This window comes from Lepidochelys kempii, chromosome 6, assembly GCF_965140285.1.
Source record: "Lepidochelys kempii isolate rLepKem1 chromosome 6, rLepKem1.hap1, whole genome shotgun sequence".
NCBI classification, from domain to species: domain Eukaryota; kingdom Metazoa; phylum Chordata; order Testudines; family Cheloniidae; genus Lepidochelys; species Lepidochelys kempii.
Window position 1 is genome coordinate 87,007,587 of NC_136385.1, and position 27,942 is coordinate 87,035,528.

Sequence of the window (27,942 nt, forward strand, 5' to 3'; positions counted from 1 at the left end):
TCATGTACCCTATTACTTAGGTGGGAATTTCTGGGTTCCTTATTCATATAAATCACCTGGGATAGAAAATCATAAACAGGAGTGCAAAAAGCAGGAAAAAGGGAATCTGTGTGTCCAATATCTTGAGGCATTTTAGAAACAAAAGTAGCTTTAAAAATTGCTTATGGCCAGTTAAGTTTGAATACCTAGTAGTATAGCTAAAGTAAGTAAAAATATTCACAGGAGCATACTGCCCTTGAGATAATTTCTGGACTGACAATCCTGGAGGTGGAGGTCCTCTACTTAACTACAGAAGCAGCAGCAACAGCGTAAGCTGTCCAGCCACTGCCCCACCTGAACTCTGACCTGAACGGAATGCCTCTAGGAATGAAAGGGTAATTTTATTTCCACACCCATGCAATAATTGACCTCTCACAGTGAGACCACCAATAAGGGTTCCAATTGGGGTGATAGTTTTTTGACAGGGATACCTGTCTCCCCAAAAACTGAAGTGAAACTGCCAATTTGTTTTACACAGGACAAACGGTTGTTAAATAACTTTTGGTCACTGGGCTACATTTGAAATTGGCCACCTAGAGAATGGCTTTGAATCATCTTAAACAGGACATTCATTTTGTTTTATTACCTGGTGACAAGTCATATACTGAAGTACTTGAGAGTTTCTTCAACAGACCAGGATTACTCAATCTCAGCTCCATGCAAGCATCATCTGTAGCATCAAAACCTCCTCGTTTTTGGTAACGATATTTTGCATTTGCTGATGTTACATCAGCGCCTGATGCTAAGATGTGAAGTCTGAGAATCTCAGAAAGAGTGCAGCTGTCGAGATCCAAATTTTTCAAATTGCAGCCTATAGTTAATAACAGTGAGAAGTTATTTTGCATTGAGACCAATATATACAAAGCAACGTAAAATGTGCTTTTTAAAAAAAAAAATACAGAGCAAGATAAAACAGATAAATGAAACAAAAAATGAAACCCACACATACCCTGATGTAACTGGGGCCATGCAGCTGCCAAAGTTGCAACTGCAAACAGTGCAGATTTTGTGGGGTCTGCATCTTCATCCAAAGCCTCTGTTAAATCTTTAAGGAAATAAACACTTTATTCTAGTGCAAATTAAAACTTGGATTTTGGGGGAAGAAAGAAAAGGCCTTTTAAAATAGTGCAAAGACAAAGAAAATGGCTTGACATTCACAGAAACTTCAAGGTATTCAAGACTTAGGCTATGTCTACACTACCATGGTAAGTCGACCTAAGTTATGCAACTCCAGGTACGTGAATAATGTAGCTGGAGTTGATGTAGCTTAGATCGACTTACCTTACTGTTCTCGTTCTGGGTGAAGTACCAGGGTCGACCAGAGAGTGCTCTGCCGTTGATTTAGCAGGTCTTCACTAGACCTGCTAAATTGACCCCTGGTGCATCAATCACTGAAGCATCGATCTGGCAGTAGTGTAGACATAGCTTCAGTTCAACAAACAAGTTAAAATATATGTTGCCTAATGTCCACCTTAGCAGTATGTACACTAAGGACATGCAACATTCACTAAAAGCCGTTCTCACAATGCAGAAGCGACTAAAGTTGCTAAAGCACCGACACTGAGCAAACATGCACGCTGGAGACAGAGGGAAAGGAATGGAATACCAGGAAATACACTTGAAAGAGAAAAAAAATGCACAAATCAAACTATCCTATCCTGCACGTTCCGACAATTTAATCATTATTTCCTTATTACCATTTTGTTTTTTTATGAAGAACTATTCAAAAAAAATGTAACACTTCAGATGCTTGCATCCATCACATTTTTTTTTAAATCTGACTTTTATATAGAAGTTTACACATTCCACACAAATATGATCAGAGTGGTAATCCAATAAAAGCAAGCCAGATGTAAACAAACACTGCACAACAGCAGCAAAAGCAGCTCATCCATGGGGAGGCAAGCTGAATTCCCTCTTCTTAAACAAAGTTTCCTTGGCACTTACAGGTAGTTCTCCAGAGGGTTGACAGAGCTCGGTCAGCCTTGCACACTAGTTCAACAACTTTACCCTATTCAGGTCCAAGTCATTATGAAGTGTTACGGTCACCAAGTTAACAGGCAAAGGAGCTATAGGTCCAAACTGAACAAGACTGCGTAAATAGTGGGTTTACAACTATTAAATAATAACATTCTTGCATCATGATTAATGCTGTCTGAAAGCTTTTATCCAGATATTACAAAGTAGACATCTATCACTTTTCCACATCCACATCTCTTACATAAAACTCCAATTCTGGGGGAAAAAAAAAACAAAACTTTTCTTGGGTGTTTTCTCTTGAAGTGTTGCCTGCTTTTCAAATCTAGCATGTTTTAAAAAGTGGAACAAACTGCTCACTGCTACAAACCTGCTTGGCTAGTGTGACAGAGGAGAAGCTGTACAAGAACGTCTAATTCTTCTATGAAAGAGAGACAAGTTGTCTGAACAAGAGCAGCAAGAAATGAAAGTCCAGAAGCTCCAAATGAAAGTTGTAGTAAAAAGTAGTACTATCTGCAGTCCCACAAGGGACGGCCAATTAGAAGAAAAATGGTGTTTTTGCAATAGCCAGCCCTGCAAACTAACTGCAATCTGAAAGTCAAGTTGGATTCTTTCTATTTCACACATCGTCAACAATAATTTAGTTAACTATTCTGCTGATGTAGGAGACCACAAAATCCAGCTCACTTGCTCTTAGCTGTGTTGGCTCTGCATTGCTACCTGGAGTTAAAAATGTAGTTTATTCAGTTACACAATTAGTTTGTTTTATTAAAACAGCATCCAAATGTGCTAGATGCTGTACTAACACCTAGGAGACGAGCCCTGAGACTATAAATACACAGCGCTGTTACTTAAGACAATACCATTTTTAATATACGGTCACCTTGCAGATGAGGACCACATTTTAAAGGACTAAACTGTGACTGACAGTTGCATGGGTGTGCAAGGGTCATAAGACTCTCAGAGTCTTCCTGTTTGTCTTACATCTGTCACATGGGGCCAGGCACACTCACAGTCATAGTTCTTGAGATCAGGTGAGAACAAAGTAGAACAAGTGCCTAAAGCAGGGGCGGGAAAACTTTTTGGCCTGAGGGCCACATCAGGTTTCCAAAATTGTATGAAGGGCCGGTTAGGGGAGGCTGGCTCTCCCGTAAACAGCCAGGCGTGCCCCGGCCCCCTGCCACCCCATCCAACGCCCCCCTCATTCCTGACTGCCTCCCCCGGGACCCTTGCCCCATCCAACCCTTCTGTTCCCCACCCTCTGACCGCCCCAACCCCTATCCACATCCCTGACCCGACCACACCCCCGAACTCCCCTGCCCCCTTACCGTGCCACCCAGAGCACCAGGTCAGGCTGCAGCTCTGCATCTGCACTGCCAAGCCACCCAGAGCGATGCACCAGCAGCACGCTGAGGCTGCGGGGGAGGGGGAACAGCAGGGAGGGGCTGGGGACTAGCCTCCCGGGCCAGGAGCTCAGGGGCCTGGCAGGAGGGTCCCACGGGCCGGATGTGGCCCACGGCCGTAGTTTGCCCACCTCTGGCCAATAGCCAACTCTGGGGAAGCAGGGTGAAGTAGGGCCATGGCTTCCTGTCCCCACTCGTCAGCAAGTTTGGCAGGCCAAAGGGGGTATACACACTGAACCCTGCCTCATGAGCAGGGCAATAGCTGCTCTCCTCCTCTACACTAAGAAGCTCTGGGGAGGCACAGTGCCTTCTGGGGCAGTGCTCCTCTGGAACCTCTCATTTCAGTAGCTAGTGCCCTTATAGGTGATTTCCTGATCCCAGTATCTTCTATGAACACACACTCCTGGAAGCTAACAAACCAGAGGGATTTCTCCGTTAGAATGAGGCATTACATTACAGCATAATAAATGCTTAAGTTTATTGTTTTAAAATCGTACACCAAGTACTGATTTTGTCAATAAAAAAAACTTATAGGACCAAAGATGATACAGGAAGATTTTCTTACCTGTAATGCAGGTTTCTGCAATTTGGCATTTGACAATCTGGATCATTGGGATTCTTTCTGTTACAGCAGAAGGAATCTTATTGGCATAGGCGCCAACTCTGTGGGTGCTCTGGGGCTGGAGCACCCACAGGAGAAAAAAAAAAAATATGGTGGCTGCTAAGCCCCCCATCAACACCTCTCCCTCCCCTCAGCTGATCACCACCTCCCCCTCCCTCCCAGTCCCTACCCCCTGCCACGGATCAGCTGTTTCCCAGCATGGGGGGAGGGGGTGGGGGGGGGAAGGGAAAGAAAAAAAAGAGGAGAGAGGGTGCAGCGTGCTCCAGGGAGGAACTGGGCAGGGTAGGGGCGGAGCCTTGGGGGAAGGGAGGGGAAGCACCCCCTGGCAGATTAGAAAAACCTCAGAAAAACCTCCACTAAAAGTTAAAGAGAAAAAAAAACGGTTTCTGATCGGGTCGGGGGGGGGACGCTGCAGAGGGAAAGAGTCCTAAAAATTAAAAGCAATGATTCCCACTGGTAAAGTCACAGCTATCCAAAAGTGCTTTGTCAAAATTTAATCCCTAAATTTCACCCTATTCTAAAATTGTGGGTTTGGTTTTGTTTTTTCCTTTAGGAGGGGGAAGGGGAGGGGGAGGGAGAGGGAGAGAGCGCAATACCACATGTAGGTCAATATCCAGTAATAAAACACATCAACAATTGAAAGGAAAATGTGTCAAGTTTGTAATTACTGTGACCTGAACTATTCCCTGATTGTAATTATGCTTTCTCTGCTAAGAACTCTACTTCTTAGAGACCAGAAGTTATTTTGTCTTTCAAGACAGCTTTAAATTTTCTTCATTTGCTCCCCCATTTTAAAATAATTGGGATATGGTCATAACACAGCATTAGCAAATATTAAAGGGACACGGTCAGTTTATGTACAATTCTACTTCTTTCCAATCCGCATCAAAACACAGTGTTAATTTAAACCTCTGTGGTAGAAAAAGATTAAATCAGTCTGATTAGATTTTAAACATTCTCATGCCTGGCCAGATTCTGCAAGCCCTCCCTGTGACTTCAGGAGTGTTCTGTGGGCAGAGAGCATTCCAGGAACAGGCTCATAGTGTTCCCAAACCAGACATACAGCATTGTTCCAGTGCAGGAAAACTCAAAACTGAAACTATTAGAGATAAAGACCTGTATATAGGACTCGTTGACAGCTTAAAATAAGAACTTCCTTTTGATGTTAGCAGTTGCAAGATAATTTTTTAAATGGCCACTGCATGCCTCTCGAAAGATTGCTGCTGCAATCTAAGAGTTGAGCCCAGAGGCACAAGTACCTAAATCATTCTATGAAGTGTCCTCCTAATATAAGGAAATGGTGGCCACTGGACATCCAGGAGTGTGCATGCATAATTAGTACTTACTTTCTTTGAAAGCGAGTACTGAATTTCCAGTTAGAGAATATTATTTGGCTCTCTAATTTTGGAGCGGGGGGGTGGGGGGAAGAAATCAGGCTTGAGTCAAGAACAACTTGCAACTACAGATGAAGGCTCAGGAGAATGTCTATTCTCCTGACCCGCAGGAGAAATATCTAGCATTGCTGAAGGAGCCAGAAAAGAAGGAGACAGAGGGAAACCTTGAAGTTTTCAAAACATATGCAAACTGCTAAATGCCTAGTGTGCTTTGTTGGGTATAACAATGTGAAAAGCTTGCTTTTTAAAGACACCCCCCACCCCCCAACTGCAAACAAAAACAAAAAACCACTTTTATATCTAGCCATACATAATAAAACAAACAATGCTAATATAACCAAGTATATGCAGTTTAGTTTTAAAGTTAATTACATAGGAATTTCAGTTTTTATTAGTAAAGTTAAGGTCTGACCTTTGGTCTCAGCATCAGCTATTTGATCTTTGGCCACTTCCTCTTCCTCTTCAGCCATTGCCTGGAAAATGGCAGTCAGGAAGAAAAAGAGCAATTCACATAGTGGGCCTTCGCTATCATTTCCTGCAAGAGCTTCTTCTAACACTTCTGCGAATAAAATTTAAGAGGTGTCACTTTTGACACAGTGCTGTAAGAGCAAATATGAAGTGAAGAATTAAAAACATTCTTCCATAGGTAATAGTCAAGTAGGTGTACAACAAGTTATTGCATTAGAGGAAAAAATATTTTTAGGGGTTGCTTGAGAAAGTGTTGACAAACAATGCCCATTTAAACACATTAATATAAAAGTGTAAGTAATAAATTCAAGAAAATATTTGTAAAACAGCAGACTAAACCCTACTATATTAGAAGTCATGTAAATTTCAGAGCTCCAACCACAAGCTGATTGAGAAAGCTACACTGGAGAGTGGTACAAGAGTTTATTTTAATGTAAACAAATTCTGAAACTTTCATAAATGCACACGAGACATATGGGAGTACAATGTAAATTAAAGCACATCACCAAATGATAACTTGCCTAGACTAACTCCTTCTGGAAACTCATCTTGAAGATCAAAAAGTTCCCCAAATGCATGAAGGAATTCTAAGACCATCAGAGCATCACCAAAGATCTCAGGTGGCAGTCTCGTCTTCACTGGAGTCGGAACTGGAAGTTCCTGCAATACAAAGGAAACAACCCAATATTTCATTGGATTTCAGCAGAATACACAAGTACTTAACAGACACACAATAGTGTGCAATCAAACTTGCAATTGCATATAGTTCAAAGGTAAATCCTTAAATGTATAATTTAGCTAACCTAATGAATCTGAGTGTATTTTAGTCTCTTGTTCTAAACTAAGGTGTGGATCAGAGCTAGTTATTCCAAGAACTCCAATTGCCAGTTTCTCCCCTTCAAATCATTTCCTTCTCAAAGGTTTTAAAGAATCTCAATCTGCAGAATTGTCCATGCCAGCAAAATAAAATAAAATAAAAAAGTGCTCTCAGAATATTCAGTAAGGCTTTACAAAAAATATGACCAATTCCAAATCAGGATGGCCAGGGCCAGTCTAATGAATTAGCAGAAGAAAAATGCTGTTTCCCCCCTTTTTAAAGTAGTTTATGTTTAACAGTACTGTATTTGCTTTTTTTGGGGAGGGGGGGGAGGGTGGAGAAGAGGAGCGTGGTTGACTGGTCAATTCGTAACTCTGAGGTTCTACTGCAATTGCTTTGTCAATATGGCTGGAGGTGTTTTAGATTGGTTGTATCTCTTTATGTGGTCAAGATCAAGCCAATCTTTTACAATGATCACATTTGACAACAGCTCAGACTTTTGATTTATGGTTTTAAGTAGAGACATTTGCAAAAATATAAAAGATATTTTTTCTAGGTAGGTGGTCAGGGTCAAAAATTAATAAAGAATGGCCCCTCTCCAGGATGCTGGGAGTCCAGAAACAAAGATCAGAAAAATGATGGTTATGTTCATGCTTAAAGTAGTAAAAGCCATTCACAGATAGCTAAGAGATAGTCAGCATTTTATCTGTTCTATGCCAAAGAAAATACACAGCAGCCAAGCAGACCTGGGACCCAACCTGTAAGCCTGAGTTCACAAGTATTTCTGATGCAGACCACTATCTTTTCTCTAAGATAAAAGTCTTGATGTGGTAGAATGTGACTAGAGACACCACTGACAGATCTGTTAATCCCTATTTAACCATGACCTGGTCATCTTTTACCTCAGCTAAGCAACTCCTGTTCTCTTTCTCCCCACATCTCATTTTGCCTTTTCAAGTATATGCAAAAAACACTACTGATCAGATCAGCAAGAGGAAGTTATCACACCATTCTCCTCCGACTTCCTCCCTTTCATAATCAGCTCAACATTTTTCATTCTCACCTTCAGATCCCTGCACAACTCCATACCTTGGTGCATTCTCAGCTTTCATTTCCACTATACCCCTCTCCTTCTATGTTTATACACTTCATTCACATCCTTACTTAACAAACTTTTCTATCTTCCTCCCCCCATGTTTGTAGCCTCTTTCTTGCTTTTGCCTGTATTTGGGACATTCTTTTTTCATTCAGCCCTCCTGCCCCATATCAAGATTAAGCATTATAAAGAAAGTGCATGTAAAGATCAATCACTCACTCAGACTAAGTCTTCTGGTAATCTGATGTACTGTGTATTTTTATTTGTACTGTCTCTAATTTAGAATGTTAGTTCCTTGGGGTAGGAACTCTATTTTTCATACATCATCCAATTTAGTGAGCACCAACACTATGCAACAGATCACCACAAATATCTCAACCAAAAAGGTCTATTAAAAAAAAAAAAAAAAAGAGTGCTGCTCCTCCTTTTCCACCTTCAAAAAGGAAGCACAAAATAGAATGGGAGAAAAAACACAAAGGCAGCCTAAAAGAAGTTGGGTGGTTGGAACCATGAGTCAAATAAGTTGTACTTCCTCCTGGACTTTGGTGGAGAATGTTCTCCGCTGGAACCATGACCCAGAAACACACGATACAAAGAGCCAGAAGCAACTCTGGGTCAAATTTTAACGGAGCACTGCAACTCACATTAGCTGCATATGTGTTAATTCTCTAAGGATAATTTTAGAAGTGCCTCTCAGAGCTTTTTCTGTAGTTGCCAGTTGTTTATCGAAGCCCTGCTATTGGACTGTTCACAACCCAAAGGCCTACAGTTAAATTAAACTCTTGTGAAAGGTGCATGAATTTAGTACGAGGATAGATTTCAGACTTAAGCAAAGGTCTTATTTTCCCAAGCAGAGCAGTGCCTCAAACATCCCAATGTTTGAACAATCTCAGCAGATAGGTCTAGTAAGGATCCACTCAGTCACTCTGTTCTATAAACTCTATTAAGCAGTTGTTCATTTCAAACTGAAGAGAGTCATCATGCATAATCCAGAGACCTGTAATAAGTGGTAGGCAAGAAAACCACAACATCAAAAAGCACTCATAAGACTGGGAATGGATAAATCTAAAGTATCTTGAACACAAGAAGTTCACTTTAACAGCTTAGCACCTTTCTTTGGTAAATTGTTAAAAATGGCAAGAACGCCTACCAAACTGTTGTACCCAGTCTACACAAAATGGCCAGACAAGTTTCTCAAGATTCAATTTTCAGAAAAGCAGAAGTGGCTGGGAGAGTTGTTCCAAAAAGGTTAGCGCACTAGCCTTTTGCATCTGAAGACCTGATTCAAATCTTTACGTTTAAAAAAAAAAAAAAAATTCAGGCCTCCAACCTCATGTATTCATATTACAGAGTCAAACAGTTAGGCACAATTAACAGCTTCTGTTTAAGAAGCTTAGTATTTCAACAGACAAGCTGCTTCAGATCAGGACTGGGGTGCATTAGCAGAGCTGCATAGAGAAATTTGCAAAGCACAAGCATGCACTACCCCAAAAGTTACCCAGCACTTATACCTTAAGGTCATCACATTCCATGTCTTCTCTAGGTTTACTCCACTGTTTTAGGTATTCCAGATACTTTCTTTTTTCTTCACGTAATTTCTCTCTTTCCTGAAATTGAAACCTTCAGAATTAGATATGAAACCAGTTGTATTTTATTACTATACTCTGCTACAGCATAAAAACCTGTAATTGTATTCCAATGAAACTGAGCAAAATAATTACTTGGATAATGGAGTAGAGAGCATGCTTATAAAAATCTGTAGACGACACCAAGCTGGGAGGGATTACAAGCACTTTGAAGGACAGGTTTAAAATTCATAATGACCGTGACAAATTGGAGAACTGATCTGAATTCAACAAGATGAAATTCAATAAAGACAAGTGCAAATCACTACACTTAGGAAGGAAAAAAAAAATCAAATGCACTCCTACAAAATGAGGAATAATTGGCTAGGTGGTAGTATTGCTGAAGAGGATTGGGGGGAGGGGGGGCAGGGGTTAATAGCGAACCACAAACTGAATACAAGTCATCCATGTGAGGTTGCTGGGGGGGGAGGGGGGGAGAAGGCTAATATAATTCTGGGGTGTAGTAACAGGAGTGTTGTATGTAAGAAACAGGAGGTAATTGTCCTGCTCTACTCAGCACTGGTGAGGCCCCAGCTAGAGTACTGCATCCAATTCTGGGCACTACAATTTAGGAAGGATGGACAAATTAGAAAAAAAAAAAAAAAAAAAAAGAGTTCAGAGGAGAGAAACAAAAATGATAAAAGGTTTAGAAAGCCTGACCTATGAGAAAAGGTTGGGAGGAAAAAAAACACCTGGGCATATTTACTCTTGAGAAAAGAAGACTACGGGGTGATAGTCTATTTTTCCCCTAATATCTAACCTAAATCTCCCTTCCTGCAGATTAAGCCCATTACTTCTTGTTTTGCCTTCAGTGGATATGGAGAACAATTGATCATGGTCCTCTTTATTACTGCACTTAACATTTTGGAAGACTATCTATAAGGGTAGTTAAGCTCTAGAATAAGCTCCTAAGGAAGGTTATGGAGTCCACATCATTGGAAACATTTAAAAACAAGTTGGAAAAACACCTGTCAGGGATGTTCTAGGAGGTTTACTTGGTCCTGCCACAGTGCAGGAGGCTGGACTTGACTTCTTGAGGTCCCTTCCAGCCCTACCTAGATATGATTCTAAATATTTTTGGTAGAACAATAAAGACAGAAACAAGTATGTTTTCATTCTGTACGATAAAGTTACTAAGTGTGCTGTGATATTAACAAATATAACTTTTCACAGTAAGCCCCAGGACCCATTAAGCCCTGGATGGGAGTTCGGGGGCCGAAGGGGGAGGCAGCATTATTTTTGTTATGGAGTCTGCCAAAAAACCCTACAAATATAAATTACAATGATTTGGATGTGAATCTGTGCATATTTATTTAATTGTTTTTCCCTAAAGTTAATTAAGTATTTTAGGGGGGAAAAAAAAAAGTGTCAGTGCAGCCATCAATGAGAGTTGGTGGCCGCACTCTGAAGCCACCAAAAAATTTGTTGCGAGAACCCCTGCTCTAGTCCATGATGATGCTACCCAGGTTGTTGGCTGATAGTAGCCTTACAGGGCCTCTTACCCACATCAGGCTTGCAAAGTCCATCCACCCCCAAACATGTATTTGGAAAAGTGGCTAGCCACTACCTTGAGGTGGGCTCCCCTTGCTACTGAAGCTCACTGGTATGCCCTAGCCACCTCTCCTCCTGGAGAAACTCCCCTCCTGCCCAGCTGTGAGCTTCACCTTTTTCCATGCCTCCCTTCTCCAGACAGAGCATGTTCTGCAGGTACGTGTAATTGGCACTGCCCCAGTGCATGAAATGTTCATTAACCTTTCTATCCGTGGGATGAGGGTTCATCCCATCATCAGACATACATGTAATGAAATTGCATTACCTTTTCTTTTTCTATCTTGAGTCTCTCTTTCTCTTCTTTCTTCTTCATCCTTTCTTCTTCCACAATCTTTTTCAGCTCCTCTCTCTTTTTCTCCTTATCTTCTCTCTCTTTTTTCTTGGCTTCTATAGCATGTGCCTTCTCTCTCTTTAATTTAGCTTTTTCAAAAGCTGTGCAGAAAAAAAGGATATCAATCTAAACTATTTTACTTTTACAAAAAGTTAAATTGATATAACTGCTTTAAATAGGTAGACTGATAACTACCAAGTGAAAAGATTTTAATTGTTGTGATGATTAAATTGTTTCTATGCCAACCAGTAAGAATATAAGGCAGAAGCTCAAGTGTTTCAAACATCAGAATCTTAGAACTTCGCTTTGCAATATTTCTATCTCTGGCTGACAAGAACTCCATCTTTTCTGCTAGTCCTAGTTGATAAAAATTTGGATTGGGAGTAGAGCAAATACACAAGGAGGACATATTAGGTTAAATGCTTTGATTACAGCAACACAAGTGATAATACATGACTGGGGAAAGAAAGTGTGTCACGTTAAGGGGTATTATAGTCAATGGAGTTATCACTTGCTTAAGCACCAAGGACTGACTTAGAAGTGGAGATTAAAGAACAAAATGACAGGAGTCATTATTTCTATAGCAAGCAGGGACTGAAAACTGAAAAATAACCTTTTTAAAAGTCTATAGTTTTTCCTATCTAATTTTGATCATCCACTAGCAGGTTTCTACATTTAGCTGGTTTCATAGAGTACATATTGCCAGTTGGCTCTCATTTGGAAATCCAGAGCAATATTGCTTATGCCCTTATTGTCTTACTTGTACTGAAAAGACTGAATTTCCAACACAATTCTTTTTTTAACTTTTAATTCTTCATTAACAATTGCTTAGTACAGAAGTGGGCAAACTCCGGCCCATGGGCCACATCCGGCCCATGGGCCCCTCCTGCCTGGCTCCTGAGCTCCTGACCTGGGAGGCTAGCTCCCAGCCCCTCCCTCACCATCTCCCCTCCCCTGCAGCCTCAGTGCAATGATCTGGGTGGCCAGCCAGCGCAGCTGCAGAGCCACGGCCTGACCCAGTGCTCTGGGCAGTGCAGCTGTAGCGTCGCCAGCCACTGGTGCTCCAGGCAGTGTGGTAAGGGGGCAGGGAGTAGGGGAGGGGAGTTGGATAGAGGGCAGGGGAGTTTGGGGGTGTGATCAGGAGTCGGGGATATGGATAGGGGTCGGGCGGTCAGGAGGCAGGGAACAGGGGGGTTGGACGGGTCAGGGATTCCATAGGGGCAGTCAAAAATGAGGCTGGGGGATTGGATGGCGCAGCAGGGGGCAGGTGCAGGGCCACGCCTGGCTGTTTGGGGACAAAGTGTCCCCTAACCGGCCCTCCATACAATTTTGGAAACCTGATGTGGCCCTCAAGCCAAAAAAGTTTGCCCGTCCCCAGCTTGGTATAAAGGAGATACTAAGCATTATAGATGTCAATATTTCATCAGGGAAGTTGTAACTGCTGACAAGTAAATCAGCTTATTATTGGTATTTATCCAAGAGTTCTGAAGGAACTCAAATGTGAAATTGCAGAACTACTAACTGTAGTCTGTTAACTATCATTTAAATCAGCTTCTGTACCAGATGACCGGAGGATAGCTAATGTGATGCCAATTTTTAAAAAGGGCTGCAGAGGTGATCCCAGCAACTACAGGCCTGTAAGCCTGACTCAGTACCGGGCAAACTGGTTGAAACTATAATAAAGAAAAATATTGTCAGACATATAGATGAACATAATTTGTTGAGGAAGAGTCAACATGGTTTTAGTAAAGGGAAATCATGCTTCACCAATCCACTAGAATTCGTTGAGGGGGTCAACAAGCACATGGACCAAGGGGATCCAGTGAATATAGTGTACTTAGATTTTCAGAAAGCCTTTGACAAGGTCCCTCACCAAAGGCTCTTACGCAAAATAAGCTGCCATGGGATAAGAGGGAAGATGGATTGGTGACGGGTTAAAAGATAGGAAACAAAGGGTAGGTATAAATGGTCAGTTTTCAGAACGGAGAGAGGTAAACAGTGGTGTCCCCCCAGGGGTCTGTTCTGGGACCAGTCTTATTCATAAGTGATCTGGAAAAAGGGGTAAACAGTGAGGTGGCAAAATTTGCAGATGATACAAAACTACTGAAGATAGTTAAGACCCAGGCAGACAGCAAAAAGCTACAAAAGTATCTCTCAAAATTGGAGGACTGGGCAACAAAATGGCAGATAAAATTCAATGTTGATAAATGCAAAGTAATGTACATTGGAAAGCATAATCCCAACTAGACATATAAAATGATGGGGTCTAAATTAGCTGTTACCACTCAAGAAAGATCTTGGAGTCATTCTGGATAGTTCTTTGAAAACATCCTCTCAGTGTGGATGTATTCCTTGACTTTAACAAAGCTTTTGATACGGTCTTCCACAGTATTCTTGCCAGCAAGTTAAAGTAGTATGGGCTGGATGAATGGACTGTAAGGTGGACAGAAAGCTGGCTAGATCGTTGAGCTCAACAGGTAGTGATCAATGGCTCCATGTCTTGTTGGGAGCCGGTATCAAGCAAGTACCCCAAGGGTCCGTCCTGGGGCGGGTTTGGTTCAATATCTTCATAAATGATCTGGAGGATGTTGTGGATTGCACCCTCAGCAAGTTTGCAGATGACACTAAATTGGGAAGAGTGGTAGATACACTGGAGGGTAGGGATAAGATACAGAAGGACCTAGAAAAATTAGAGGATTGGGCCAAAAGAAATCTGATGAGGTTCAACAAGGACAAGTGCAGAGTCCTGAACTTAGGATGGAAGAATCCCAGGCACTGCTACAGACTAGGGACCGAGCGGCTAAGCAGCTGTTCTGCAGAACGAGACCTAGAGGTTACAATGGATAAGAAGCTGGATATGAGTCAGCATGCAGAGAAGGCCTACAGCATTTTGGGCTGTATAAGTAGGAGCACTGCCAGCTAATCAAGGGACATGATCATTCCCCTCCATTCAGTATTGGTGAGGCCTCACCTAGATTACTGTGTTCAGTTTTGGACCCCACACTACTGGAAGGATGTGGAAAAATTGGAAAAAGAGTCCAGTGGAGGGCAACAAAAATGATTAGGGGGATGGAGCACATGATTTATGAGGAGAGGCGGAGGGAACTGGGATTATTTAGTCTGCAGAAGAGAAGAATGAGGGGGGATTTGATAGCTGCTTTCAACTACCTGAAAGGAGGTTCCAAAGAGGATGGACCTAGGCTGTTCTCAGTGGTAGCAGATGACAGAACAAGGAGTAATGGTCTCAAGTTGCAATGGGGGAGGTTTCGGTTGGATATTAGGAAAAACTTTTTCACTAGGAGGGTGGTGAAACACTGAAATGGATTACCAAGGGAGGTGGACTCTTTCCGTAAACGTTTTCAAGGTCAGGCTTGACAAAGTCCTGGCTGGGATAATTTAGTTGAGGATTGGTCCTGCTTTGAGCAGGCGGTTGACTAGATGACCTCCTGAGGTCCCTTCCAACCTGGATATTCTATGATTCTATGTGCAGCGGCAGTCAAAAAAGCTAACAGAATGCTCGGAATAATTAAGAAAGGGATAGATAATAGGACAGAAAATATCATGTTGCCTTTATATAAATCCATGGTACTCCCACATCTTGAATACTGTGTGCAGATGTGGTTGCCCCATCTCAAAAAAAGATATATTGGAATTGGAAAAGGTTCAGAAAAGGGCAACAAAAATTATTAGGGATATGGAACGGCTTCCATATGAGGAGAGATTAATAAGACTGGGACTTTTCAGCTTGGAAAAGAGACGGCTAAGGGGAGATATGACTGAGATCTACAAAATCATGACTGGTGTCGAGAAAGTAGATAAGGAAGTGTTGTTTACTCCTTCTCATAACACAAGAACTAGGGGTCACCAAATTAAATTAATAGGCAACAGGTTTAAAACAAATAAAAGGAAGTATTTCTTCACACAATGCACAACTCCTTGCCAGAGGATGTTGTGAAGGCCAAGACCACAACAGGGTTTAAAAAAAGAACTAAATTCATGGAGGATAGGTCTATCAATGGCTATCAGCCAGGATGGACAGGAATAGTGTCCCTAGCCTGTGTTTGCCAGAAGCTGGGAATGAGCGACAGGTGACAGATCACTTGATGATTACCTGTTCCTTTCATTCCCTCTGGGGCACTTGGCACTGGCCACTGTCCGAAGACAGGATACTGGGCTAGATGGACCTTTGGTTTGACCGAGTAGGGCCATTCTTATGTGCTTTATGTAATGATTTCCGTCGTTATATGGTTCAGAATACTTTTTGTTTAAAATGTGTTGGGGTTTGTTTTTTTTAAAATAAACGTCTCTTTATAGAGGAGAACATATTCATTCAATTACTTGCTTTAATGTGTTCGTAATCCCAATATGAAGTTACAATACTTGTGAATAATGTGTTTTAAATCAGGTTGTAGGGCAGTGATTAGCAAAATGAACACACAAAACTAGTGTAATACACATGCATAAAATGTGCACATTCTATTTTTGTGTGTGTTAAAACTGATTATTGTAAGGTCATTAGCTATTTTGAAGCCAAACCCCATATTGCAGTGGCCATGTTCTAGTCAGGCCCATGGAACCCAAAGGCTGACATATATACAGTTTCCATGGTAATACATGCCATGTCACTTATCAAAATACCAACTGTTCCCAAATTCAGTCTGGAGCTAGAAGCTGTACCAAAAGGATTTCGGTTGCTCTGATTCAATGGGATGATGGAAGGATAGAGTTAAACTATGACATTCTGAATAGCCTGATACAAGACCAAATTGTAGCCAATCCTGTACATCAGCACAAAGTAGTAACTGGGCCTACCTAAGGTGCCCCTTTATTCCCTTGTGTCTTACTGCCACTTCCAGTATGCAGAAGTACCTGGCTCTGCAGAGCCTTCATGTCCACTCCCTTGCACAGGTGGGCCCTTACTCCTCAAGTCCTAATATCCTTCCAGACTTCTCAAAGGGCAGTGCAACAACATTCTGCCCCTTACCCGAGCAAATCGGACAATCTCGCCCAAAGGGCGGAAATCTTTTATATTTTCTCAGAAAGGATAAGTATAGTTAAAGGATAAGAAATGGAAATTCCCCAAGGCACTGAACAGATGCCAACCCCCAACCCTGCAGTCCTTAAACACTGATTTCGAAAGAGAGTGAGTTTGACTGAAAAGGGACTGTAGGCCTTTAAATTCCTTGTCTACACAAGAAAGCTGCACTGGTTTAATTTAAATAGTTTTAAAAACTGGTGTAAAGGCTGTATGAACACTAGTTTAAACCAGGCTTGTTTTGGTCTAGCTAAACCAATTCCTTCTCACCTTAAAACTAAACCAAATAAGCCTCTCAAACTGAAAAAAAAAGAAAAAAAAGAAAAAGAAAAAAAAAGAGTATCCATACAAAGGTTTGCATTGATTTCACAAAAATAGTTTGAAATCACACCGGAACAATTTTGTCATGTAAGCAAGCTCCAAGTCTCTGTGAAATGACATGTCCAGGATTATTAAAGTGTCTGGTTAGCTTTTGGTAAGACTTCTTGTAGATTTAGATAGGGGTTCATGTTCATTTTTGGTTAAACTTCTGAAGTAGTCTTTCATATAGTTCTTCCTTCTAATCAGAGATTGATTATCTCTCTCTCTCTCTGTGTATATCAATCAATTATCTGGATTTACAAGTCCATGGTTTTGTACATACTGAGCCTATAGCACTTATATTAGACTTAAAAATAAAAACGTGTTTGGTGAATTTCCCTCACATTTTGTCTGCTACTTAACTTTACAGAAGAGAGCAGTATAATTTGACTGCCTGTGATACAATACTACTATAATATAATAGAGGCATCAGGGAGACAACCTCAAGCATTGAAACAAGTCATATTTAATGGCAGTGTAAGTCATTAAAATTTTCATTTTAAAAAGGCAGATACCCAAAATGCCATTATTACAGTAAGCTCTTGGGTCTACAGGAACTGATGTTAACAATCACAGGAGGGCTGAACTTACCCATGGCCTGCATTTCTTCTTTTTGTTTCTGGAGTCTTGCCCTTTCCTTTGCCACTTTACTTCTATTTCCTGGAGTATTTTGTTTACTAGCAATCTTGTCCTGGAAAAAGAACACAGCAACCATGTGGGAAAATATATTGCAGTTCATCACATTCTTTCAAGAGCTATATAAACAAAGAACAACTGTAGCTTTACTTCACACTGAAGCACACTGCTCCTCAGGCATTTGTCTAATAATGGAAAGACCAGGAAGATTCTCTGCAGTTTAATAATTAATAAATTTAGAGTTCTAGGTTGTGCTAGAATCCTGTGTAATTAGGGACACGTTATATAGTTTTCATTTTGGTTGCAAGCGAAGGTAGTTTTAGTGTGCAAGTCACCAACTGCACCCTACAGTAGACGTACTGGAAAGCTAATTTTCTGCTACCTTTCTGGATGGTAGAACCCTCTCACATGCATTTATCTATACTCCTTTTTCCACCACCTGTTGAAATTAAAAGGTTAAATATCATGCTTGCGCTCTGTTTGTGTCCCCAAATGTAAGACAAGATCTACTTTATGCCAGATATACAATTCATTTTCAAGACCGAAGTAGTTCAGTTTTTGTGATTACTTACACGACTAATAGATATCCTCTTTGGAGGCCTCCCTCGCCTTTTGTTTGCGGGACTGAAGATAAATGTAGGTGGGTCATCAGAGAAGAAGTAGGAGAAATCTTTTTCTGCTATCTTGTATTTTGCAAGTGACATTGCCTTAATACGGGAATATGAAAGTATAGATATTTGTTATGAAGTTACCTAATTCGGAAACCATGCTTTCAGAAAGACAATGAAAGTAACTAGATGAATATTTGTTAGCTCAAAGGGAAAAAAAAAAATTCTCTTCTACAATGGTTCAAATGCAGAATTAATCCAGCAAAAATACAGAGACAGATTAATAAGAGATTGAGATCTCAAACTATCTTGCAGCTCCCACCGAATGTAATGGGAATAGTGCACGTATGCCTGAAGGCAGAACTTGGCCGCAACATAATGTACATGCAGACTTTAAAATTACAATTTCATTTTGAACTAACTTAACACAAACGTGTGTTTCTCTTACGTCTCTGTCAAGACTGGAATTCAGAGAGGAGAGTCTAACCCTCACTCTGGTCCCTTTACACCACACAAAAGGGCTTGAGCAGTGTAAAAAGGCTCTAAAACCCATGTGTGTCCAGGAGAAGATTCACCCAGCACTGGCACAGCGGAAGACAGCAGTTGGGCTATCTTCCAAGGACCTCTTGCAAGTAAAGGCATGTGTGGGGCTAGAAGGAGTGTATCCAGAGTGGGATCAGCACAGCACTGCAGAGATTCTGGGCCGTGCTACAGGAAGGAAAAAGGGCAGGCTAGAAAGTTGCCATAACTTAGACAGACAGCCTTTGGTGCCTAAATTACATGGCGGGCCCCTTCAGCCATGGCAGAGCACAAGATTGGAAGGTGGCCTTAACACCCTGTCCTCTGTAGTGTGAATTCCATGTTCCACATCTAAGAGACGCAGCACAGAATCTCACCGCAAACCTTTAGAGTTCTGAGTTTTACCAGTTCCTGGCTTTGGTCCCCCTGCCCAAGGTGATGGGGCTTGGGTGGGCTCAGGCTTCAGGCTCCCCTCCTGGGGTCATGTTTGTTGTCAGAAGGGGTCACAGTGCAATGAAGTTTGATAACCCCTGATCTAGGGCCTGATCCAAGGCCCACTGAGGTCAGTTGGACCCCTGCACACACATAGGTCTCATTAATGTTACAGATTTAGGGTTTGTCTTTACTACATAATTAACTAGAGCTGTAACTTGAGTTTTGCTCCTAATCCACACATTCAAATCTGTAGCTCAAATTAAGGGGTGCTTTAAACTTGAGCTAGTTGGTCTCCCAGGGAGGGTGGATTGAAACTAGAGTGCTGCTGACAGAGGTAATTAAACTGCTCCATCCCCAGTGCATAAATTACAACAGGTCATCAACTGTTAAAAAATCAGTCTGCTAATCTAAACATACTGCATAGTTTGAGAGTTGTTTCAGTGTAGTCGCTCTCAGGCCCTGTCTACACTGGCGAGTTTCTGAGCAGGAACGCAGCTTTCTGTGCTGTAATTCCCAAGATGTACACACTGCCAAGCCACTTAGAGCGCACAAACTGCGCAGCTATAGCACGCTACAAAAAACAAACAAAACAAACCCACCACAAATCACCCTGACGAGAGGCATAGAGCTTTCTGCGCTAGGGCTACAGTGCCAATGTAGACTCCATGGCAATTACAGTGCTGCGACTGGCCTCCGGGAGGTGTCCATGCATGTTCTCACCTGTCTGGTCATAGGTTTGAACTCTACTGCCCGGCCCTCAGGTGACCAGTTCTCATCCCCATTGTCTGTACATTCCTTTGCAAATTTGAAAGTCCTCTTCCTGTTTGCTCGGTGATGTGTGCAATGGTCTCAGTACATCTTCCCAGGTGGCCATGCCTGCTCCATGCACCAGGCAATCCCCCGGTTGGAACAATGCCAAACTGCTGGACCTCATCAGTAGTTGGGGAGAGGAGGCAGTGCAGTCCCAGCTGCACTCCAGCCATATGAATTATGATACCTACGGACAGATTTCATGATGCATGATAAAAAAGGGGCCACGACTGGGACACACTGCAGTGTAGGATAAAAGTGAAGGAGCTGCAGAACGCCTACCACAAGGTGCGGGGGGCAAACTGCTGCTACGGTGCTGCGCCCACAAGCTCCTGATTCTACAAAGAGCTGGACATGATACTTGCTGGCGGCCCCACCTCCACTGCGAAGGCCTCCGTGGATAGTCCGCTGGCTCACGTACCAGTCGAAAGTGGACCAAGCCAGGAGGAGGAAATCTTGGATGAAGAGGGGGAGGGAGAACCAGAGGCAGAGGATGAATCAGAGGCCAGAGATGCATGCAGTCAGGAGCTCTTTCCTACCCTGGAGGACCCCAGCCAGTCACAGCAGTCAGATCTTGGCGAGCCCCAGAAAACTCTCGTGGAGATCATAGAATATCAGGGTTGGAAGGGACCTCAGGAGGTCATCTAGTCCAACCCCCTGCTCAAAGCAGGACCTAATCTCCAACTAAATCATCCCAGCCAGGGCTTTATCAAGCCTGGCCTTAAAAACCACTAAGGATGGAGATTCCACCATCTCCCTAGGTAACCCATTCTAGTGCTTCACCACCCTCCTAGTGAAAAACTTTTTCCTAATATCCAACCGAAACCTCCCCCATTGCAACTTGAGACCATTACTCCTTGTTCTGTCATCTGCTACCACTGAGAACAGCCTAGGTCCATCCTCTTTGGAACCTCCTTTCAGGTAGTTGAAAGCAGCTATCAAATCCCCCCTCATTCTTCTCTTCCGCAGACTAAACATCCCCAGTTCCCTCAGCCTCTCCCAATAACTCATGTGTTCCAGTCCCCTAATCATTTTTGTTGCCCTCCGCTGGACTCTTTCCAATTTTTCCACATCCTTCTTGTAGTGTGGGGCTGAAAACTGGACACAGTACTCCAGATGAGGCCTCACCAGTGTCGAATAGAGGGGAACGATCACGTCCCTCGATCTGCTGGCAATGCCCCTACTTATACATCCCAAAATCCATTGGCCTTCTTGGCAACAAGGTCACACTGTTGACTCATATCCAGCTTCTCATCCACTGTAACCTCTAGGTCCTTTTCTGCAGAACTGCTGCCAAGCCATTCGGTCCCTAGTCTGTAGTGGTGCATGGCATTCTTCCATCCTAAGTGCAGGACTCTGCACTTGTCCTTGTTGAACCTCATCAGATTTCTTTTGGCCCAATCCTCCAATTTGTCTAGGTCACTCTGTATCCTATCCCTACCCTCCAGCGTATCTACCTCTCCTCCCAGTTTAGTGTCATCTGCAAACTTGCTGAGGGTGCAATCCACACCATCCTCCAGATCATGTATGAAGATATTGAACAAAACCGGCCCCAGGACTGACCCTTGGGGCACTCCACTTGATACCGGCTGCCAACTAGACATGGAGCCATTGATCACTACCCGTTGAGCCCGATGATCTAGCCAGCTTTCTATCCACCGTATGGTCCATTCATCCAGCCCATACTTCTTTAACTTGCTGGCAACAATACTGTGGGAGACCATATCAAAAGCTTTGCTAAAGTCAAGGAACACCACATCCACCGCTTTCCCCTCATCCACAGAACCAGTTATCATAGAAGGCAATTAGATTAGTCAGGAATGACTTGCCCTTGGTGAATCCATGCTGACTGTTCCTGATCACTTTCCTCTCCTCTAAGTGCTTCAGAATTGATTCCTTGAGGACCTGCTCCATGATTTTTCCAGGGACTGAGGTGAGGCTGACTGACCTGTAGTTCCCAGGATCCTCCTCCTTTCCTTTTTTAAAAGATGGGCACTACATTAGCCTTTTTCTAGTCGTCCGGGACTTCCCCCAATCGCCATGAGTTTTCAAAGATAACGGCCAATGGCTCTGCAATCACATCCACCAAGTCCTTTAGCACTCTCGGATGCAACGCATCCGGCCCCATGGACTTGTGCATGTCCAGCTTTTCTAAATAGTCCCAAACCACTTCTTTCTCCACAGAGGGCTGGTCACCTTCTCTCCATGCAGTGCTGCCCAGTGCAGTAGTCTGGGAGCTGACCTTGTTCGTGAAGACAGAGGCAAAAAAAAGCATTGAGTACATTAGCTTTTTCCACATTCTCTGTCACTAGGTTGCCTCCCTCATTCAGTAAGGGGCCCACACTTTCCTGGACTTTCTTCTTGTTGCTAACATGCCTGAAGAAACCCTTCTTGTTACTCTGAACATCTCTTGCTAGCTGCAACTCCAGGTGTGATTTGGCCTTCCTGATATCACTCCTGCATCCCCGAGCAATATTTTTATACTCATCCCTGGTCATTTGTACCATCTTCCACTTCTTGGAAGCTTCTTTTTTGTATTTAAGATCAGCAAGGATTTCACTGTTAAGCCAAGCTGGTCGCCTGCCATATTTACTATTCTTTCTACACATCGGGATGGTTTTCCCTGTTACCTCAATAAGGATTCTTTAAAATACAGCCAGCTCTCCTGGACTCCTTTCCCCCTCATGTTATTCTCCCAGGGGATCTTGCCCATCAGTTCCCTGAGGGAGTCAAAGTCTGCTTTTCTGAATTCTAGGGTCCATATTCTGCTGCTTTCCTTTCTTCCTTGTGTCAGGATCCTGAACTCGACCATCTCATGGTCACTGCCTCCTAGGTTCCCATCCACTTTAGCTTCCCCTACTAATTTTTCCCAGTTTGTGAGCAGCATGTCAAGAAGAGCTCTGCCCCTAGTTGGTTCCTCCAGCACTTGCACCAGGAAATTGTCCCCTACCCTTTCCAAAAACTTCCTGGATTGTCTGTGCACCGCTGTATTGCTCTCCCAGCAAATATCAGGGTGATTGAAGTCTCCCATGAGAACCAGAGCGTGCGATCTAGTAACTTCTGCGAGTTGCCGGAAGAAAGCCTTGTCCACCGCATCCCCCTGGTCCGGTGGTCTATAGTAGATTCCCACCACGACATCACCCTTGTTGCTCACACTTCTAAACTTAATCCAGAGACTCTTAGGTTTTTCTGCAGTTTCATACTTGAGCTCTGAGCAGTCATACTGATCTCTTACATACAGTGCAACTCCCTCATTTTCTGCCCTGCCTGTCCTTCCTGAACAGCTTATATCCATCCATGACAGTACTCCAGTCATGTGAGTTATCCCATCAAGTCTCTGTTATTCCAATCACATCAAAATTCCTTGACTGTGCCAGGACTTCCAGTTCTCCCTGCTTGTTTCCCAGGCTTTGTGCATTTGTGTATAGGCACTTGAGATAACTCGCTGCTCGCCTCTCTTTCTCGGTATGAGGCAGGAGCCCTCCCTTCTCACGTGCTCCTGCTTCCTCCCGGTATCCCACTTCCCCACTTACCTCAGGGCTTTGGTCTCCTTCCCCCGGTGAACCTAGTTTAAAGCCCTCCTCACTAAGTTAGCCAGCCTGCTTGCAAAGATGCTCTTCCCTCTCTTTGTTAGGTGGAGCCCATCTCTGCCTTGCACTCCTCCTTCTTGGAGCACCATCCCATGGTCAAAGAATCCAAAGCCTTCTCTCCGACACCACCTGCATAGCCATTCGTTGACTTCCACGATTCGACGGTCTCTACCCAGGCCTTTTCCTTCCACGGGGAGGATGGACGAGATACTGGGCAATCCGCTACTGCAGGTTCTTCGACAGAGCTGCTTTGTTTATTGCCCCATTAAGGGTAACTTTCCTGTGCCACTTTGCCGTCACAGGAAGGGTGGGGAGCAGGGGAGACACCATTGCTGCACACAGGCAAGCCACACAGGGCCCGTGCAAAAGCCACAGGCTTGGAGAAAACCCTCCCTTGATTCCCTGCTCACCCTCAGCAGCGAGGTATCTTCCATAATGATCACATCCTGTGGAAAGTATGGGGACAGGAATGATTATCAGGCCCTCCTGCAGTGCTGGCTCTCCACAGGAGCCATGTGCCCATTGTTCAGCAGGGTCCCAGAAGAGTGATTTACTCTGCCCCTGCGGCTACTCACCATTTTGGCAGTAGTGTAGCTTGTGTGCTTGCCTGGGGTCAGCCAGTTAGCGACAAGTGTGTGAATAGCGGCGGTGTTTTAAAGCACTGAATCAGTGTTGTCCGTGTTGCAAACAATACTGCTTCTGTAAAATGTTGCATTTAAACTTCACAGAGATGACCTTGGGAGCCCAGCTTCCCTCTTTGTTATCAGCGGCGAAACAGCTGTGCAGAATTAGAAAGCGGCCCAAAAGAACGAAGGAGGACTTTCTCCGTGAGGTTATGATGCACTCCGCCGCCGAGAAACAGGAACTGAAGGAGTGGCGGGGCAGCGAAAGGAGAATGCAGCACACCAGAAAGAGGCCACAGAGCGGCTCTAAACTTTATGGAGCACTAAGTGGACACACACTCCAGGGGATACTAGCACTGCAAACCAAGCAGCTCCACGCCTGCCCTCCCCTGCAGCTGCTGTTGCTTCCCATGCCCCCACCCCCAACTCACTGTTATCAACCTCTCGGCTCCACTCTCTTCCTGCAGCATTCTAGTCCTCGCAGTCCAGCACTGTGGACTCCCACTGCCCACTTCACTCAACACCCATCCCTCTGCAGTTTGGCCCCTACTGAAGTACAGCACCAGCTGCATTGTACTCCAAAGGAGAAGGCTGGGTATGATCCCTGGACAGTCACAGATCTGTAGCCATCTCAGAACCCCTCCTCCTCTTGAGACCTTCCCTTTTCCCCCCATCCCCCTTCCTGCTGATGTATGTTTTTGTTTGACTCTCTCCTCTGGTTGTTGTCTTTTAATAAAACAATTGTGTTGGTTTGAAAGCAATCTTTATTCTATAAGTGAAAGCAAACAGAGCACTGAAAGCAACAGACAATGTTAAGCCCCCTTCTTGCCTCATATGCACCAATCACGTCCTAGCACTACAAGCACTGCAATCCCGAGCACAGCAACAAATATTGGGGCTTTCACCTTCAAATTGCTCCCTCAAGGCATCCCTGATTCTTATGGACCCACACTGTGCCCCTCTAACAGCTCTGGTCTCTGGCTGTTCAAACTCAGCCTACAGGTGCTGAGCCTCTGCAGTCTAGCCCTGGGTGAAGCTTTCACCCTTCCCCTCACAAATATTATGGAGGATACAGCACGCAGCTATAAGCACAGGAACAGTGTCATCGGCAAAGTTCAGCTTCCCATACAGGCATCGCCAGCGGTCTTTTAAACAGCCACATGCACACTCAACAGTCATTCTGCACTTGCTCAGCCTGTTGTTGAACTGCTCCTTGCTGCTGTCAAGTTGCCTCGTGTATGGCTTCATAAGCCACAGCATTAAGGGGTAGGCGGGGTCTCCCAGGATCACAATGGGCATTTCGATTTCCCCTACAGTGATCGTCTGGTCCAGGAAGAAACTCTCCGCTTGCAACTTCTTGAACAGGCCAGTGTTCTGAAAGATGAGTGCGTCACGCACCTTTCCGGACCAGCCTGCGTAAATGTCTCTGAAATGCCCACGGTGATCCACAAGTGCCTGGAGAACCATTGAGAAATACCCCTTGCGATTAATGTACTCGGTGGCTAGGTGGTCTGGTGCCAGAACTGGAATGCACCCCTCCACAGTTAGGGAAGCCCATTTGTGCAAAGCCATCCACAATGTCACGCATGTTGCCCAAAGTCATGGTCTTTCAGAGCAGGATGCGATTAATGGCACTGCACACTTCCGTCAACATGAGTCCGGAGTGGGAAAGTTGACCATTGAACTGTTTAGCGACTAATCGGTAGCAGTCTGAAGCAGCCAGCTTCTACAGTGCAATTGCCATGCGTTTCTCCGGTGACAGGGCATCTCTCATTCTTGTGTCCTTGCGCCGCAGGGCTGGGGCAAGCTCACCACACAGTCCCATGAATGTGGTTTTCCTCATGCAAAAGTTCTGCAGCCACTGCTCGTCATCCCAGACATGCATCACAATGTGATTCCCATCACTCAGTGCTTGTTTCCTGAGCTCAAAAGCAGCGTTCCGCTGTGGTCAGCGCCTCCATGAATGCCACAAGCAATCTTGTGTCGTAGCTACTACGCGTGGCAAGATCAATGTCAAACTCCTGTTGCCTTTGTAATTTAAGGTCAGAGTGTTGGTCAGAGCGAGCAGCATACTGGTCAGCAGTTTGGGATCCATTCCTGCAGATCGAAGAGGCAGGGTGCGCAGTATACAAACAGTTGAAAGATGGAGCCAAATGTGGACAGAAGCACAGGGATTGCTGGGATCCAAAGCAGTGCATAATTGGGTATTCGGACAGGACCCAGGATGCCCTGCAACCCCCTCCACCTTCCCACAAGTCTTAGCGGCAAAAGAGAAAGAGGTGCTCTGTGGGATAGCTGCCCAGAGTGCACCGCTCCGAATAGCGCTGCAAGTGCAAACACGCTACTGCGCAGGCGGCTGACAGTGTGAACACACAACAGCAGTTTTCCTTCTGTGCTCTCTGAGCAGCACTGTAACTTTGCCAGTGTAGATGTCCCTCACTCGAGCGAGGTTATTTCACATGGGGTAACTCAAGTGTATTAACTTGAACTGTTGCAGTAAAGACAAGCCCTGAATCATTTTATCTGAAGAGAGACATTATAGTAGAGTGACACTAGCTTATTGTGCCATGTCTTACTCACTGAATTTTGTATAGCTTAAAGAACACACCAGCTGTATAGTTTGGCTGATGAAAGCAGAAAACCTACTAAAATTTTCACCTAGTAAAAATAAATAAAAATAATAATAATACTTTATAATGAAAGCAGCTAACTTTCTTTTCAGTAAAAAAGTCTAAGAAGAGGAAATGTGAGTTCATATAATCATATTTCTAGATTATAATACTCTCTCTTCTACAAACAATTTAACCACTTATTTACCTTAGTTCTAATGACTCCATCATGTGGTTCACAGTGTTGCTTCAAAAAAAGTTTAAGTCTATCACGAGAAAAGAGATGTTTCCTCCGGCTATGGTGTGTTTAACAAAAACAAAAAAACAAGCAACATTACCAACTAAAGTCAATCTACATTCATAACTAATGTAAATTTACAGATCACACTTCAGATAAGAACACAGAAACAGTGTGTCAGAAGGCAGAAATCATATGTTATTTTCTTAGTAAAGTTTTAATTTAGTATGGTCTTAGACAACTATTGTTCTCAACAATCTTAATGAGAATCAAGATTCACATAAAAAAGTTTAATTGTACCCAAATATTATTTTATATATCCAGACTTTGACTTTTGTTTTAAAACCAGTGTAATCATATCACTTAACATGTGTCTATACACAGAGTAAGAGATTTCATACGACTGTGTACACACACGAAAAACCATCTCTGTATCACTGACTCTGCAGATCTCCTCCCAATATTAAACAAAAACAATAATATGAGTTATTTGTTCTGCAATGGGATCTAGAGGTCCTGACCAAGATGGGGGCCCCATTGTGGTAGGCACTGTACACTCTCATCAACAAGAAAAAACACCTTCCCTGAAGGTTTATTTACAATCTAAATAGACAAGAGAGACAGTGAGATAAAATAAATATTAGTATTCTCATTTCATAGATGGGGAAGTGAGGTACAAAGGCCCTAGTTCAGCAAAGCATTTAAAGTATGTGTTTAAGTCCATCCTTTAAAACTAAACATGTGCTTAAGTGCTTGCTGAACAGAGACAGACTGAGTCAGGGACAAAGATTAAATGACTTGCCCAGTGTCACAAGAAGTCTGTGACACAACTGGCAATTGAACCCAGGTTTCAAGTGACAGCCCAGTGTTTTAGCCACAAGACCATCCCTTCCATTCTCAAGCCTGTGTATTTTTTTTCTTCTTTCTTATTGCACCTATTTCTCATGCTACTCGAGACTGATTACAGTATATATAATTTAGTTCCAGACTGAGTCAGTGTTAATACATCAAATACCACTAGAATCACTCAGATTTCACACTATGGAAGTTGATGCACAATTTACTCTTAAAAAAGAAAAGAAAGATTTTAAAAACTTATCACAGTTTGAAGGTTTTTAATAGACTTACTCTAACAATTTTAAAGAGCAACAATTAT

At 43.3% G+C, this 27,942-nt stretch overlaps 1 protein-coding gene across 8 annotated transcripts in view; it reads right to left on the reverse strand.

The window, feature by feature from the left end:
- Window positions 1-27,942, reverse strand: part of BAZ1A (bromodomain adjacent to zinc finger domain 1A) — a 115,961-nt gene that overhangs the window by 40,103 nt on the left and 47,916 nt on the right. For 6 of the 8 annotated variants that reach the window (XM_073349002.2, XM_073349004.2, XM_073349001.2 and 3 more), the window contains 9 exons: window positions 26,757-26,844; window positions 17,927-18,061; window positions 17,310-17,409; window positions 11,258-11,424; window positions 9,328-9,423; window positions 6,425-6,563; window positions 5,848-5,994; window positions 989-1,084; window positions 626-850 (listed from right to left, as the gene is read on the reverse strand). In XM_073349002.2, coding sequence (XP_073205103.2) covers window positions 626-850; window positions 989-1,084; window positions 5,848-5,994; window positions 6,425-6,563; window positions 9,328-9,423; window positions 11,258-11,424; window positions 17,310-17,409; window positions 17,927-18,061; window positions 26,757-26,844 — 1,193 coding nt within the window. The remainder of the gene's footprint in view (window positions 1-625; window positions 851-988; window positions 1,085-5,847; window positions 5,995-6,424; window positions 6,564-9,327; window positions 9,424-11,257; window positions 11,425-17,309; window positions 17,410-17,926; window positions 18,062-26,756; window positions 26,845-27,942) is intronic. The other 2 variants (XM_073349005.2, XM_073349008.2) reach the window with 1 other exon arrangement.